At 48.6% G+C, this 13,581-nt stretch overlaps 7 protein-coding genes across 7 annotated transcripts; 4 read left to right on the top strand and 3 right to left on the bottom strand.

Annotated features, from left to right (window-relative positions):
- Positions 1–29: 29 nt before the first annotated feature.
- On the top strand, positions 30–1,525 carry J7337_008072 (uncharacterized protein; the record flags this gene model as incomplete). Its single annotated transcript, XM_044825697.1, has 3 exons — positions 30–327; positions 384–880; positions 932–1,525. The coding sequence occupies 3 exons, from the start codon at positions 30–32 to the stop codon at positions 1,523–1,525; spliced, it is 1,389 nt and encodes a 462-aa protein (XP_044678614.1).
- A 1,367-nt stretch (positions 1,526–2,892) lies between these two features.
- Positions 2,893–4,275, top strand: J7337_008071 (uncharacterized protein; the record flags this gene model as incomplete). Its single annotated transcript, XM_044825696.1, has 2 exons — positions 2,893–2,937; positions 3,214–4,275. 2 exons carry the CDS (start codon positions 2,893–2,895, stop codon positions 4,273–4,275), a joined length of 1,107 nt encoding a protein of 368 aa, XP_044678613.1.
- A 536-nt stretch (positions 4,276–4,811) lies between these two features.
- On the bottom strand, positions 4,812–5,956 carry J7337_008070 (uncharacterized protein; the record flags this gene model as incomplete). The annotated part of the gene is made up of 4 exons (XM_044825695.1): positions 4,812–5,310; positions 5,361–5,450; positions 5,503–5,578; positions 5,629–5,956. The coding sequence occupies 4 exons, from the start codon at positions 5,954–5,956 to the stop codon at positions 4,812–4,814; spliced, it is 993 nt and encodes a 330-aa protein (XP_044678612.1).
- Positions 5,957–6,570: 614 nt separating this feature from the next.
- J7337_008069 (uncharacterized protein) lies at positions 6,571–8,283 on the bottom strand (the record flags this gene model as incomplete). Its single annotated transcript, XM_044825694.1, has 4 exons — positions 6,571–6,965; positions 7,017–7,078; positions 7,128–7,212; positions 7,263–8,283. 4 exons carry the CDS (start codon positions 8,281–8,283, stop codon positions 6,571–6,573), a joined length of 1,563 nt encoding a protein of 520 aa, XP_044678611.1.
- A 357-nt stretch (positions 8,284–8,640) lies between these two features.
- On the top strand, positions 8,641–10,492 carry J7337_008068 (uncharacterized protein; the record flags this gene model as incomplete). Its single annotated transcript, XM_044825693.1, has 3 exons — positions 8,641–8,692; positions 8,746–9,014; positions 9,080–10,492. The coding sequence occupies 3 exons, from the start codon at positions 8,641–8,643 to the stop codon at positions 10,490–10,492; spliced, it is 1,734 nt and encodes a 577-aa protein (XP_044678610.1).
- Positions 10,493–10,901: 409 nt separating this feature from the next.
- On the bottom strand, positions 10,902–12,368 carry J7337_008067 (uncharacterized protein; the record flags this gene model as incomplete). The annotated part of the gene is made up of 2 exons (XM_044825692.1): positions 10,902–12,219; positions 12,289–12,368. 2 exons carry the CDS (start codon positions 12,366–12,368, stop codon positions 10,902–10,904), a joined length of 1,398 nt encoding a protein of 465 aa, XP_044678609.1.
- Positions 12,369–13,103: 735 nt separating this feature from the next.
- Positions 13,104–13,566, top strand: J7337_008066 (uncharacterized protein; the record flags this gene model as incomplete). Its single annotated transcript, XM_044825691.1, has 2 exons — positions 13,104–13,412; positions 13,534–13,566. 2 exons carry the CDS (start codon positions 13,104–13,106, stop codon positions 13,564–13,566), a joined length of 342 nt encoding a protein of 113 aa, XP_044678608.1.
- Positions 13,567–13,581: the final 15 nt, after the last annotated feature.

Genomic DNA, 13,581 nt, shown 5'->3' with positions numbered 1-13,581 from the left:
CGATTTATCTATCACCACTTCACTCCATCATGCCTCCAACCAAAAGAAAAGCCACCAACGCCCTTGATCCAACCGAGCGCAAAAGAGCACAGAACCGTATTTCCCAGCAATGTCTGCGCGAGAAGAACATCACTTACATTCGTAACCTGGAGGAGACGATTGAGCTGCTGCAAAAAGTGGCTACTGGCTCGGATCCTCAAGATCGGTACTCTGTTCTTCTTGATGCGCATCTTAAGTTGATAGCTGAGAATCGGAAGCTGGAAGATGCTTTGTTGAGACTGAGGAAGAAGTTACTCAGCTTTGGTCAAGCGGCTACTGCCGCGGCCGGTGAGTGTTGCTTTTGTACAGAACTCTTGAGGGGGCCTTATTAACATGTGTATTAGATGACGAGGTCTTTGAGTCTATATTTCGGAGGAGAGATGCTGAAAACCCAGAAGCACAGCAATCTGTACCGCGGACGGAAGTAGTCAACCACGAAACACCTCCTGCTCTTAATCCCTCGATCAACAATCAGTCTTTTGAGGACGCACCAGAGCAAGCCAACCAGACAGATATATTTAAAGACGCGTCATTTCTTCTGGATCTATCGATGGCGGGCCAAGAGCACGAGGCTTTGACCCCGAGCACAATGCAGCCTGGCGATACCTTCTTAGATCCAGCCATGTCGTCTCTATCACCGAGATCCCTTTTGTTTGTCCCGAATCAGCTCAGTATCACGTCAATGTCCATATTTGGCTCTAGACTCCTTGGTGCCTGTCGTCGGCATTTGAATAACCTGCACGACTCTGGAGATCATGCCGAAATGGTCGACAAGATAATCAAGACTGCTGTGCGCTTCTCTATGCGCTGCGCAGGACTGGAATCGTATGCCTATGGAGTGGTAAGACCAGTACTGAATCACTAACAATGAACCCAACGCTGACGCTAACAGAACGGGGCTAAATATATCGAAAAGGTCATAAGTTGGCGTCTTGGAATCGAGTCCAAGAATTCCGTTCCACTGCCATTCCGCCCTACACCCCTCCAGTCCAAAAACCCCACGCACTTCTGGGGAATTGACTTATTCAACTGGCCCGAAATCAGAGACCAGCTCGTCCTCGAAGCAGAAACCACTGATTTCGACGAACTCCTCAAAGACCTAGTCTTACACTCGGTCATCGAACCCGCCAACCACAGCGTCGCAGTCAACGTCCTCGACATCTTCGAAAACCAGGTCCTGCGCCGCCGTCAACACCAAAAAGTCCCGCCCAGAAGCTACTTCACCGATCCATCATGGACACTATTACAGATCGGCCCTGAAGTTGGGGAATGGTACTCTTCTGAGCATGATATAGTCGAAGAAGCTATCTTCCAAGAACTAGATCGTCAGATAAACACGGCGCCGAGTCCGGATGATAATCCTGTGGAGGAGAGTCGCGCAAACGACGTAGCCAAGTTTCTGGGTCTAGATGACTTTTGCGAGTGGAAATTGAGTAAAGAGTTTGCAAGGAAATATCCAAAGTTGGATTGCTCGACGGGTAAGTGATGATTACGGTGTTTGTAGATTGTGTAACTGACTTGTGGTTGATTTAGCTGTTACGCAACGAGATCTTGCGCCCTCGGCGACGGTTTACTGCTGGTGACGCGATGTGGCTGATCGAGTCAGGAGAGTACGTGTCAGAAAAGACAGAGTCAGGAATATCATTGTCAGAAATATCCTTGTCAGTCTAATGCAAGCAAGACTTAGTGCGTCGCATGAAGCCACGCTTAAGCTAAATGGGAATGGGCTCGGAATAGTGTATTATTAGCATATTGTTCTTTACTCTGAGTTGGACATTGAGGTTCCGTGATGTATCACCAGTCAACTTCCAAAGTCGACAATCATGGCCTGTTGTGCTGTTGGAGCCTACATCGTCTTTCGTTTTCTCAATATACACGAGAAATTATGTACTCTTTATCCTCGCCAAGATTATGCCGAGCGTCGCCCCGCCCAACGACCAAAAGCAGTCAAAGGTACCCAGGTTAGCATCTTGAGTCTAGATGGCCTTACTTGCGCATCGTGTGTGTCCGATGTTGAAGACATAATCGGGTCGATCCCTGGAGTCTTGAAGGCTACCGTTTCACTCGGACTACTTCGAGCTCAAATAGAATTTGACAATGATGTAACAAAAGAGAAAATTATCGAATCCATCCGCTCTGCTGGCTACGAAGCCCATTCCCTGCCGTCATCTGACTCTCAGAGCTGGGCTAGTCTCTTATCTATGATAGAAGAGCCCTCGAATTCCCAGAAGAACCATATTAGTTCATGTCAGAGGGACTTTCTCGTGGCGACCACGGCTTCAGTTCTTTTCTTTGCGTCACGCAGCTTCAACGAGCTATGGAAAACGGAAAACAATGACATAAATTTGATTGCGCATGTTGCTATTGTAATGAACCTACTATCTGGATCGCAACTCCATTTCGAGGCCTTCCGCTCTGCATGGCACGGAAGAAGACCAAATATGGCAACTCTTGCATCACTTGGTATCATGCTGGCTCTTATGCAAGCTGCCGTTGATTCTCTAGAGACTGGCATAAACGGATCTTATCACATGGATTTAAAGTCCATAGAGGCGATCCCGATTCTCTCTACGAGTGTCCTTGGGGGCCGTTTACTCAAGACCATCCTTTCCCAACGGAGCCGGGTCTTCGGATCTCCGCTCTCAAGTCTGGTACCTGCCATGGCTAAAGTTTGTAACAAAACAGATCAAAATGCCTCTATTCCTATCGATATGTTATCTCCTGGCGACAGCGTTATTGTGAAACAGGGAGAGCACATACCTTGCGATGGAGTGGTCCAGAGCATAGAGTCAGCTCTTGTCACAGAGACTTGGATCAACGGCTCTTTGGAACCCAGAGTAGTTGACTGTGGAGATGCTGTATATGCAGGCGGTCAAGTACAACAAGGTTCGCTCGCTTGTAGGGCAACAGCCTGCGGGCGTTCTACTCGCCTAGGTCAACTACTGGCATCCGTCGTGACGGCGGAATTGGCCAACTCAGAGCCCCAGCTACATCGTGCGATCTCATGGTTTTCAAGTGCAGTTATCCTACTTGCAACAAGCATACTAATCTCTTATCTTGTGCTCACGAAGAGCAGCTGGGCAGATGGGTTGGGCCGAGCTTCAGCCTTGCTACTAGCCGCTTGCCCGTGTTCCCTGAGTTTGAGCGTTCCGACTTGTAAACTGCTAGCTACAGGTATGTGACCCCCAAACACTCGAGTGGAATCCAGCTGACCTAAGAGTTTCATCAGTGCGATCATCAAAGTTTGGAGTCCGGTTGGTGACTACTTATGCCAGACTAAGAAGCGCCGCAGCCGCTCAAACTATCCTCTTTGACAAGACTGGTACTCTTACACATGGTGACCTGAAAGTCACACATGCCAGCTTCTCCGAGGAGTGGGGTTCATCACAGACGCAAGACATTTTGTGGAGGGCTGTGCAGGAGATTGAAGCCGGGAACACTCACCCGGTTGCCCGAGCGCTCTTACAAGAGAGTCCCTCAAAGCTAGAAGAGAAGGTCGAGTGGTTAACTACATTGATGGTATCCGAAATCAAGCACGAACTTGGTCGCGGCGCCCAAGCGGTTGTGACAGCCATTCAACCCGGCTCGAGTTCCACCTCTTGGAAGTTGGCAATCGGAAGCCGCGCATACATCGAAAGTCTAGGAGTTTCCGTCGACCTCAGTCAAACGCCTGTGAAGATCAGAACCGGGATCACAACGACTGTTGTGCTAGCCATGGATGGCAAGCAAGCTGCCGTCTTTGTACTCGAAGACAAAGTTCGCTCTGATGCTCACCAAGTTATACGACAACTCAAAGACTTGGGTCTAACTATCGGGATGATTACAGGCGATAACGCTGCTTCAGCTACCTCTGTCGCTCGCGAAGTAGGCATTGATTCAGACATGGTATTCGCCAATGCCCTCCCAGAAGAGAAATGTCGAACTTTGGCCCGATTTCTCCAGCGCGGACCGGCTATATACGTCGGTGACAACTACAACGACATTTTGTGCTTTGCATCGGCGTCGTTTAGTATTTGTGTCGTGGGCTCGGACATGAAGTCTTTCGACGATGACTGTGCTGATGCGACGTTGATATCGTCTGAGACTCCCCCGCTGAGTCGCATTCCGTTGATGATACTCTTGGCGCGGCGTATGAGCGGCATCGTGACGCAGAACCATTGTTGGGCTGTTGTTTACAATATCCTATCTGTGGTCAGCGTGCTAGGTATGGGTGGAATAGGACCGCCTTCTCCGTAAGTTATATCAGTATTCATGAGCAATGGTGACTGACGTATTGCACAGAGTTTGGTCTAGTATAGGAATGGGGTTAAGCAGTGTCGTTGTGCTATGGAACAGCTCAAGGGTGAATGATGGGCAATTGAGTTGAGATAATTGAGTGGAACAGGCTGGGCCATGGTGAACGTACTGGGTGGGTAAGGCAAGCTATAGTGGAGCATTCCATAGCAAGGAAAATAGACATTTATCACTTCCACGGCAAGTTGAAGCTGATTTCGACCCTAGACATAGACATAGAGCTGGAGATTACTAGCATTTTGAGCCCATTAGAATTAAGTAGGCATTATTTAAGAGAGAGAGCTAACATCTCAATAGTGTGACAGATGGTTAAGCATTTTTGTATAACGTATGAATTGTAAGCCAGATGTGTTGCATTTGAGACTAGTGACTGGGACCTCATGTTATCACAGAGAACTTAAGTGTAGAGAGCAGTAAGCTGAAAATTGCAGATTAGTCCTGCCTGACTGCAAAGAGTACTGATAATATAGAATTAATATCTAATGAACTGTCTTGAACGGATCATGAGGCTTCAAGTCCGTAAAGGCCGGAGCCGCCGCATCTTGCAAAAGAACACGAACCCAGCCCGGCAACACACGAACCCAAGGGGACATTCCCGCAGCAGCCGGAACAATAATATTCTGACCCCTCCCACTCAAGAGGATACCACAGATCTTATCCGCCAGATACTCAGTCGTCATGGTCGACATGCCAGGAACGGACTTGACACCCGTAAACATCTGGGTCTGTACATGGCTCGGCGAGACACACGAGAGGCGAACTGCGGTAGCTTTGTGTACGTGCTTTATCTCGGTATGTAACCCTTCGTAGATAGCAATGGCTGCAGATTTGCTAGCTGCGTAGTCGGTGATGCCGACAGTGGCTAAGTAGCCTGTTTGCGAGGCGACGATGAGAAGATGGCCGTGGTTGCGGGATACCATTGCGGGGAGAAAGGTCTTGATGGTCCAGATGAGTCCTAGTGTGTTGACCCCGATGGTACTGGATACAGGTCAACTCAGATTCTTGTTTACATATGGTTGTGTACTAACAGGTTGATGTCTTGTTTGGTGGCCTTCAATAGAGGCTTTCCACGACAGACACCAGCATTTGCTACAACTACCGTAGGCTCGCCAACCTCACTAACAGGCAAAGTCAGTAAGCATAAACAATTGCTCATGATATACGACTTACCGCCTAACTCTTCCAGCTACTTCTTGTAGTTGCTCGTAATTCGTAAGGTCGCATTTATAATAGTAAACATTCGATGCTGGCAATAGTAAGTGCTGAACCAGTCTTTCAGAGGGAGAGGTAACTCACGAGCCTTGTAAGTCAGAGGAAGTACATCGAGAACAACAACACGAATGCCCTTGCTAGCCAACTGCTGGACAGTCTCGCCTCCAATACCGCCTGATCCGCCAGTCACCAACACAATTTCCTTGTTCCAATCGAAGTACGCTTTCGTGCCGTGGTTTAAAGCTCTGCTGACTAGAATCTGGTTTGCCAAGTAGCCGAGACCCAGTGCAGAGGCTAATGAAATGGGTATTGTGAGTGGAGAGGTTGACAGTCCGTCAAGTAATGGCTGTGAGAGCCCATGAGCTTCTGAGAGAAGAGATGAAACATAGTTGGTAGCGTTAGGAGGAAGCATCGTGCCCGAATTGGCGTTCTCTTCTGAATAACAAAACACAGTATCGAAAGGGGAATAAAATACAAATGGTGCTCCGTGAGGTGGATTGACGGATCAGAGGCGATCCTTGAGTAGTAATTGTGCCACGGTGACACATTGGCACGTGAAGAATTCGGCAGGTGATCTAGTGACCGTTTATGCATGAGCCGCCACTAGAACAGGAAATGTCACGTATACGTGACACAGAGAATAAAAAGTACAGTCAGAAAAGAATGAGAGGCATAATTACACTCAAAGATCCTCGTTTGCGGAAGCTCCTGCATCGGGTGTTAGCGCTGGATCCGGAAAGGCACTAGGGTCGAATTAGGAAAGGAATTCGTAAACGCCGACACACGTCGTGTTTGACAACACAGTTATGATGACTAACCTAAATGGCTAATGGCAGGGTTAGTGATTGCATTATTGATTTGTAGGGAAGATTTTCGTTGAGGCACGGTCTTTACATGTTCAGAGGCAGACAAAGAAAGGGCGCATTGGCAAACTTCTTCCAAACGATGCATTCTAGCGGTGGATCAGGAAACGATAAGCCTGTTCTCACTATGCATTCATAATGGCTTATGTCCTCTGTTCTAAATTCACAAAAATAGTTCATGAACGGTCTGTCGGTTCTTCACAATGGCTCCAATCGCAGAAGCGACCAAGACTCCAGTTGCTGCCCAAAGCCATGATCGACCACCCCCAACCACCTGATCCTCCATCGTCTCTCCTCGACGGAATCCCAAGTTGTTCTTGACTACAAAGTTGCTCATATCTTTCATGTCAAAAGGAGGATATCGAAATGCCATAAGCCTATCCATCCAAGTCGGCATTTCCAAGATGGTCCTCTGATGGGTAAACGCCATGAAGCCATACTTGCCGTGATAATAGCCTTGACCTGAATCGCCTACACCGCCGAAGGGAGCTCCTGGTACACCATAGTGCATTAGAACATCGTTGATGGTGACGCCGCCCGAGATGGTGTTGTGCAGAACTGCATGCAGTATTAGCAGTGATCCTATTTGGTGGGAAGGGTGAATATTACCATAGTTAATTTCTGATCGGTCTGAACTGAAGATATAGATCGCGAGGGGATGAGGACCACCGCTACATGTTAGAGACAGTGGTATCACCTGGGTCATGAGTGTTAACTTACCTATTGGTCTGGCGAACCGCACCCTTATACGTCGCTTTGATGACTGGACAAATGGGACCAAACAACTCCTCACTCAGAAGCGAATCTTTGGGGAAGGTTAGACAAAAGCTGCACCAAGAGAGCCAAGAGACTTACCATCTACGCTCACGTCTGTAACAACAGTTGGGCTCAGCATATTGTCCCCTCCCTTTCCAGAAGCTTGAAACACCTTTCCAGAAGTCTCCTCCAATAAGCCCGATAAGCGTTCAAAGTTGCGCTTATTGACGATCTTGCACATATGGCTTGACTCTCCACCGGAGAATTGCTGAGTCCAGTGGTGCAATCTCTGCACAAAAGCATCGTGAACCTCTGGATCGACGAAAACGTGGTTAACTGAGAGACATATCTGCCCTGCGTTAAGAAACTTGGCGTAGGCAATACGCTTAGCCGCAAGATCAAGGTCAGCTTTCGCAGTCACTATCGCTGGCCCCTGACCACCGAGCTCCAAAACTGTCGGGGTGAGGTGCTTCGCTGCAGCTGCAGCAACATATTTCGCCACCTTTGTTGAGCCAGTGAAGAAGATGTGATTGAACTTGAGTTCGAGCAGTTTTGTTGTTTCCTGCGGTCCTCCTGTTACGAGTCTAATGGCGTCTGGGTCGAGATATCGCCCTACAAGATCTTGCATGAGGTTCTGAGAAGCAACTGATAACTCAGATGGTTTGACAACAACACAGCAACCGGCGGTTATAGCAGCAATAACGGGCTGCAACGTAAGCAGGAATGGAAAGTTCCATGCTCCGATGACCAAAACGACACCAAGAGGCTCCTTTCGGATGCGCGCTTTTCCCAGTGTTCCCATAAGGAATCCAGCGGAAGACACTGGCTCATCAGCAGCCCATTCTTCCACATGGTTCAGGTGTTCGAGGATATCGGCCTTTAAGCCATGAAGATCTGATGTCAGGGCTTCGAACTCGTGGCGTCCGAGATCAGCTGCTAGTGCTTCGGCAATGGCCTTTTCGTTGTCGACGAGCATCCACCACATTTGCTTAAGCTGCCATTTTCGCCATTTGATACTTTTCGTCTTTCCGGTAGCGAAGGTCTTGAAAAGCTGGGAGTGGTATTGATGACATTCTGTCTCGGAGGTATAGGGTCGCGGGGATGTGATTTCTTTGGACATAGCGTTTGATGATGGTTGTGTGAAGGAACTGAGCAGGAATAGCGAGCAAAAAGTTTTGATGTCGAGGAACAGATAGGTCGTGAGGAAATTTGTCTGTCCTGAGCCGGAATATCTTGGCTGCGTTGTCCTTGTCATAGATTTCTGACAAGCCCCCCACATACATCATTTAGCTTGGGGATAGTCAGAAAAGAATGACCAGATCATGCACGATCACAACCCCGCAAAGTCCGGGGTAATCGGAAAATACCCCGGATTTATGGATATGAAAGGCATATTGAGCAGATAAACAACGCCAGACTGCAGTTTTAACTTCAACCTGTATTCGCAGAAGACAGTCTCCTACCATCACCATCGATCATGGGTCTATTGAAGTCAAGCCCCCAATATGGGCAAGCGTATGGAACATCAGGTATGTACTAGATAATCTGCGTGACAGAGAACTGAAGTTACTGACTTGTGTAGGACCGTATGTGAAAGATCTTATTCCGCCAAACGTGGGCTCGGGCCCTCATCGCAAGAACGTCCAGGCACGCACGCTCGGTGTCTGGATTGCCTTGGCTTTTACTGCCCTCGCCATCTTCTTTCAGAAATATGTTGATGTGGGGCCAAGATACAGAGCTGCAGCTCTGGGACTGATATTCCCTGGAGCCGGATATCTCGCGAGCGCCAATGTCCTTAGTGGAATACTGTTCGTGCTGACCTGGGCTAGCATCCCACTCGCTCTCTTTGCCGTAAGCTAGCCCCATCTCATTGTTACAATCATTTCAGACTATGCATTACTGACTTGGAAAAATAGTGGTTTGGTGCCGGAGCAATCCTTTTCCCTCTCCTCGTCTGGGGCCTGTCTATCGTATGCGCCTACTTCGCCACAACAGATACCGTCTGTGAGAACGCGGGTTATTGGGCCCCAGGTATTCTCTTTACAGGTTTCCTGTACGCCAATGCCTCATCAAGAGCTGAAAGAAATCGGGGCTACAAGAAGAGAGCTGCGAGAAATGAGTTCATTCTGCGCCAGGCTGCTGAGACAGACAGACTCGTCGCGGCAGCTTCCAAAAGAGAGGAAGATGAAGAACTAAGCATTGAAAGTCTGAGGAAGCTTCAGTTCCTGTTTGATCAGGCCTTTCAAAGCCTCGATGACTGGTCAGGATTTACTATTGTCGACCAGTATCAGACTGCAGCTCTTCGGTATCAGATCTACCAGATGATGTTTATCCTTGGTCTTTACCAATCCACCTACGCCCCAAATGCTCACAGTTACGTCAACGAAGCCTTCCAAAGAATCATTGAGCGGTCTTTGACCCAGAAAGTTCTTAACTTCTGGAAGTGGGAGCGCTTGACTGGCAAGTTTTCTCTAGACTGGGATCCAGTCAAGAAAGACAATATCATGGTCACGGGGTTCCTACTGCAGGGAGTCATGCTATACACCGCCAATACAGGTGACATGAGATATACCAAGCCGGGAAGTCTGGTATTTAATATTGACGACAATAACATCTATCGATACAGTCTTCATGACCTCCAGGAGACACTCGTGCGACAATGGTCTGCTAGCCCATACTGTCTTATCTCGTGTGAGCCAAATTGGATTTATGTCATGTGTAATCTGCAAGGCATGACGGGCGCAGTTCTCTATGATCGAGTCTTTGGCACAAAGTCAACTGAGGTGCTACTCCCAATTTTCGAGGAGTCACTGAACACCAACTTCACCGAGACTAGCGGTAGTGTTTTGACCATACGTTCCGAGTTGACAGGCTTCACTATTCCCGGTCTGTGCGGTGCAGCAGGAGACTTGGCCGCCATCATGATGGGATGCGGTCCATTGAGAAACTTCTCCAGACGTCTTTGGGCTATCATTCGGAACGAGACAGTTCAGTTCGATACGAAAACGAAGGAAGTTTCGCTCACGGGATTGGTTGGGGCGGATAAGATTGACGCGGGCAATTATCGGTCAAATGACTACGCTATGTATACTCAGCTCGCTATTGCTGCAGGTGAATACGGAGATGAAGAGTTGAAGGAAGCTTGTGTGAAGAAGTTTGAGAACGCATGGGGTGTTAAGACAGCTCCGACGGGGTCTCAGCATCTTAACCTCGAGAACGCGTCCTGTTTGATGAACCAAGCGGCGTTGACAGCTGCTATCATTCGGCCTGGGGCATACCACCGAATGATTCAAAAGGCATGTACTCCATCATTATCATCGGTCAAGTAATATAATCTAACAACGCTCACAGGGTCCATCCGAAACGGCTTTGAGAGGCCCCATCCTTTCAGAAGTGCCTTATCCTGGCGTTCTCATCGCCAAAGCAAGGTCCCATACGTCCAAGGATTTGGAACTAGTGCTCTATCCCTCGGCTGATGCAGGTGTTTTTGAACTTGGAATCTCTCGTCTTGCGCCAGGTCAGACATATAGTTATCTTGACAAGACGGTGAAGGCGGATAAGGATGGGGTTATCAGGGTATCGGTCCTTGTCGAGGGCAGAACTCATATCTATATTTCTCCAACTTCTGATGAATAGTAGCCTTAAATCGTAATTTTGTCATCCTATTATCCCCTCTTGCGCAGGTCTGCCTTAAACACTTCGCGCATCTTGTACCAACTTCTAAGCCCTCACCAATCTCTAATCTTGACCTTCCTCTAGTGCTATCTTTGATAAGAGACTCGTCACCTCTTCGACAAGATTCTCTCTAGAAACAAGTCGACCGCGATCTTTCTCGACTCTATCCCCGTCACCGGCTCGTGCATCCTTCACCCTGACCTGGCCACCTTCAATTTCCTCGCGACCAAGAATCACAGCAACAGGCACTTCCTTGGCAGCATTGAACTGTTGAAGCATCTTGGGCTTCACTTTGGCAGTGAAATCAGCTCTAATACCTGCGTCCCAAAGCTGTCGAGCCACTTCCATGCGTTCGGCTAGCAGACCATCAAAGCCTTTCCCACCAGCTGCCATGACGTACACATCGGCCTCGCTCTTGAGATCTGGGGTGTTTTTCTTTTGTCGAGCGTCCAATATGGTAAAGACACGGTCTACTCCAAAGGAGAGGCCGACGCAAGGGACGGCTTGTTTGCCATACCTGCCTACGAGGTTGTCGTAGCGCCCACCAGCAGCAACGCTGCCGACTTGAGTGGATCGACCTGAGGTAGTCGCGATGACTTCGTATATCAATCCGGTGTAATAGTCGAGGCCACGTGCGAGTGAAAGATCGAAGGATACACTGTCGATGACGTCCATTGCCGTGAGGTAACGGGCGAGAAGATCCATGTTGGCGAGGCCGCTTTGCACTCGTTCATTTGCAGACAGCTCTTTGTCCCCTTTGAGAACATCGATCATCTCACGCAAGCCGCCACTGCGCCTGACGTATTCACCAATTCTGTCGGCAACATCCTCCGGCAGACCCTTCTCGCCCACCATCTCTCTCTTAACCTCTTCCCACGGGGCCTTGTCCAGCTTATCTACTGCTGAGCTGGTGGGCCTGATCTTTTCTTGGGGAACTCCAGCAACGGTAAACAAGCCGTCGAGGATGCATCTGTGGTTAAGTTTGATGACAATGCCGAGCTTGACTGCTCTAAACACTTCGACAATAATGCGGAGTATCTCAGCATCAGGAATCATAGCGTCATACACACCGGCAATGTCAAAATCGCATTGATAAAACTCTCGAAGTCTGCCACGAGAGATGGCAGGCTGATCTCGACGGTACACCTTGGCGATCTGGTAGCGTTTGATTTGCTTGACGTTGCTGTGCATGGCTAACCAACGAGCAAAGGGAACCGTCAAGTCATATCGCAACGATAAAAGCTCGCCTCCCTGGTCTTGGACATTGTAGATGAGTTTGCCATCCTCACCGTACTTCCCAGCCAGGACGTCCCGAAGCTCGAAGACGGGCGTGTCCAAGGGAACGCCGCCGTGACGCTTAAAAACGTCGCTGATTGTTTGGCTGAATCCTAATTAGTTGTGCCATCGAGCTGATGGGGCGGGCGAAGTGTATGAGATGGCCCAAGCATACAAAATGTGATCGCGCAATAAAAGGTCACGGCCAACCCAGTCGCGAGTACCTTTTGCCGTCTTGAGTTCAGATTGGGGCATTCTGCTAGCTGATGATGTAAAGATACTGTGTCATTCATGTATTGAAGGAGAAAATAGGCTTTGGTAGACCTTTATAGTCGTGTTGTTCAACCCAGTTTTATCAGAACATGAGTTGGAAAGAGTATGACTCCTCCCCGGGAAGCCGATAGGCAAGGCAGAATCATGACAGTGGCTGAAAGGCATATGACGCACTGTGTGGCTACCGCCGTATGGTTGTACATATGATGCTCTTTATTATATCGTGGGTTTTTGACATTTCCCTGACCCGAGAACATATCCTTCAAATCATGATTTCACCATTTTCCTCTTCTCATGTGATTTTGCGGCATGGACTGTCACATACGACCAAAGCTCGAAGAGAATACGGGGTCCCGTCCGCTCCCCCAGAGTCAAGCTTCGAAGCGCCGGATTAGTAGTTGGGTCGGTGACGACCAGCGAATCCCCGGTGTTGTATGTTTTTTGCCATTTGATGCATTTATTTGAAAGTCAATCAAGTTAACCATAAACAATGTAACGCTGTTGGCAAGGTTTCAAAAGATGGCGTTCCGTTGTGAATGCCGTCGGACGTTGTGATGTGCGCTAGGCTCTAACTTGGCCTGTCATCCACTTCACAAAGAATCTACCCCCTTAATTTTGCATCACGACATCTTCACACCGAACCCAGCCGTTGTCTTCAGTATATATTCGGAGCTCAGTCAAAATGGGAACCAATCCGAGGACCCGATCGACATTCGGATGGGCACCATCTACTCTACTGTGCACTCTGGCGTCAGCGACTACGATGCTACCGTAGCCACATCAGTCAAAGAGGCATTGAATAACTCTTTTAAATCAGAAGTCATCGCCATGCTTGATGGCCCCACCTCTCTCTACCAGCCGAAAGAACCAAGGACCTTCAAGCTGCGCGCAGACAGCAATATCGCCTCAGAGACGGCCCCGAACGAGACAAGCGGCTATGTCCAGTACATCTTGTCAGAGAAGGATACCCGCGAAAAGCACGTTAATGTATTACTAGATTACTTCGCCGTACATATTGAAGACATAGTGCGTGAGAATATCGACAACCACGACATCGGAAGTCGACACAGGATTGTTGAGGAGTGCTACAATCAAGCTGTGCAGCCTTCTGGCAAATTGAATGCTAATATCTTTTTTGCACATACAGCCTCAATTGATCCTCATTGTCATCGTCGAATGATTGTTAGCGAAGAAA

This window comes from Fusarium musae, chromosome 6, assembly GCF_019915245.1.
Source record: "Fusarium musae strain F31 chromosome 6, whole genome shotgun sequence".
In the NCBI taxonomy this organism is placed as follows: domain Eukaryota; kingdom Fungi; phylum Ascomycota; class Sordariomycetes; order Hypocreales; family Nectriaceae; genus Fusarium; species Fusarium musae.
This window is presented reverse-complemented; position numbering and strand designations above follow the sequence as displayed.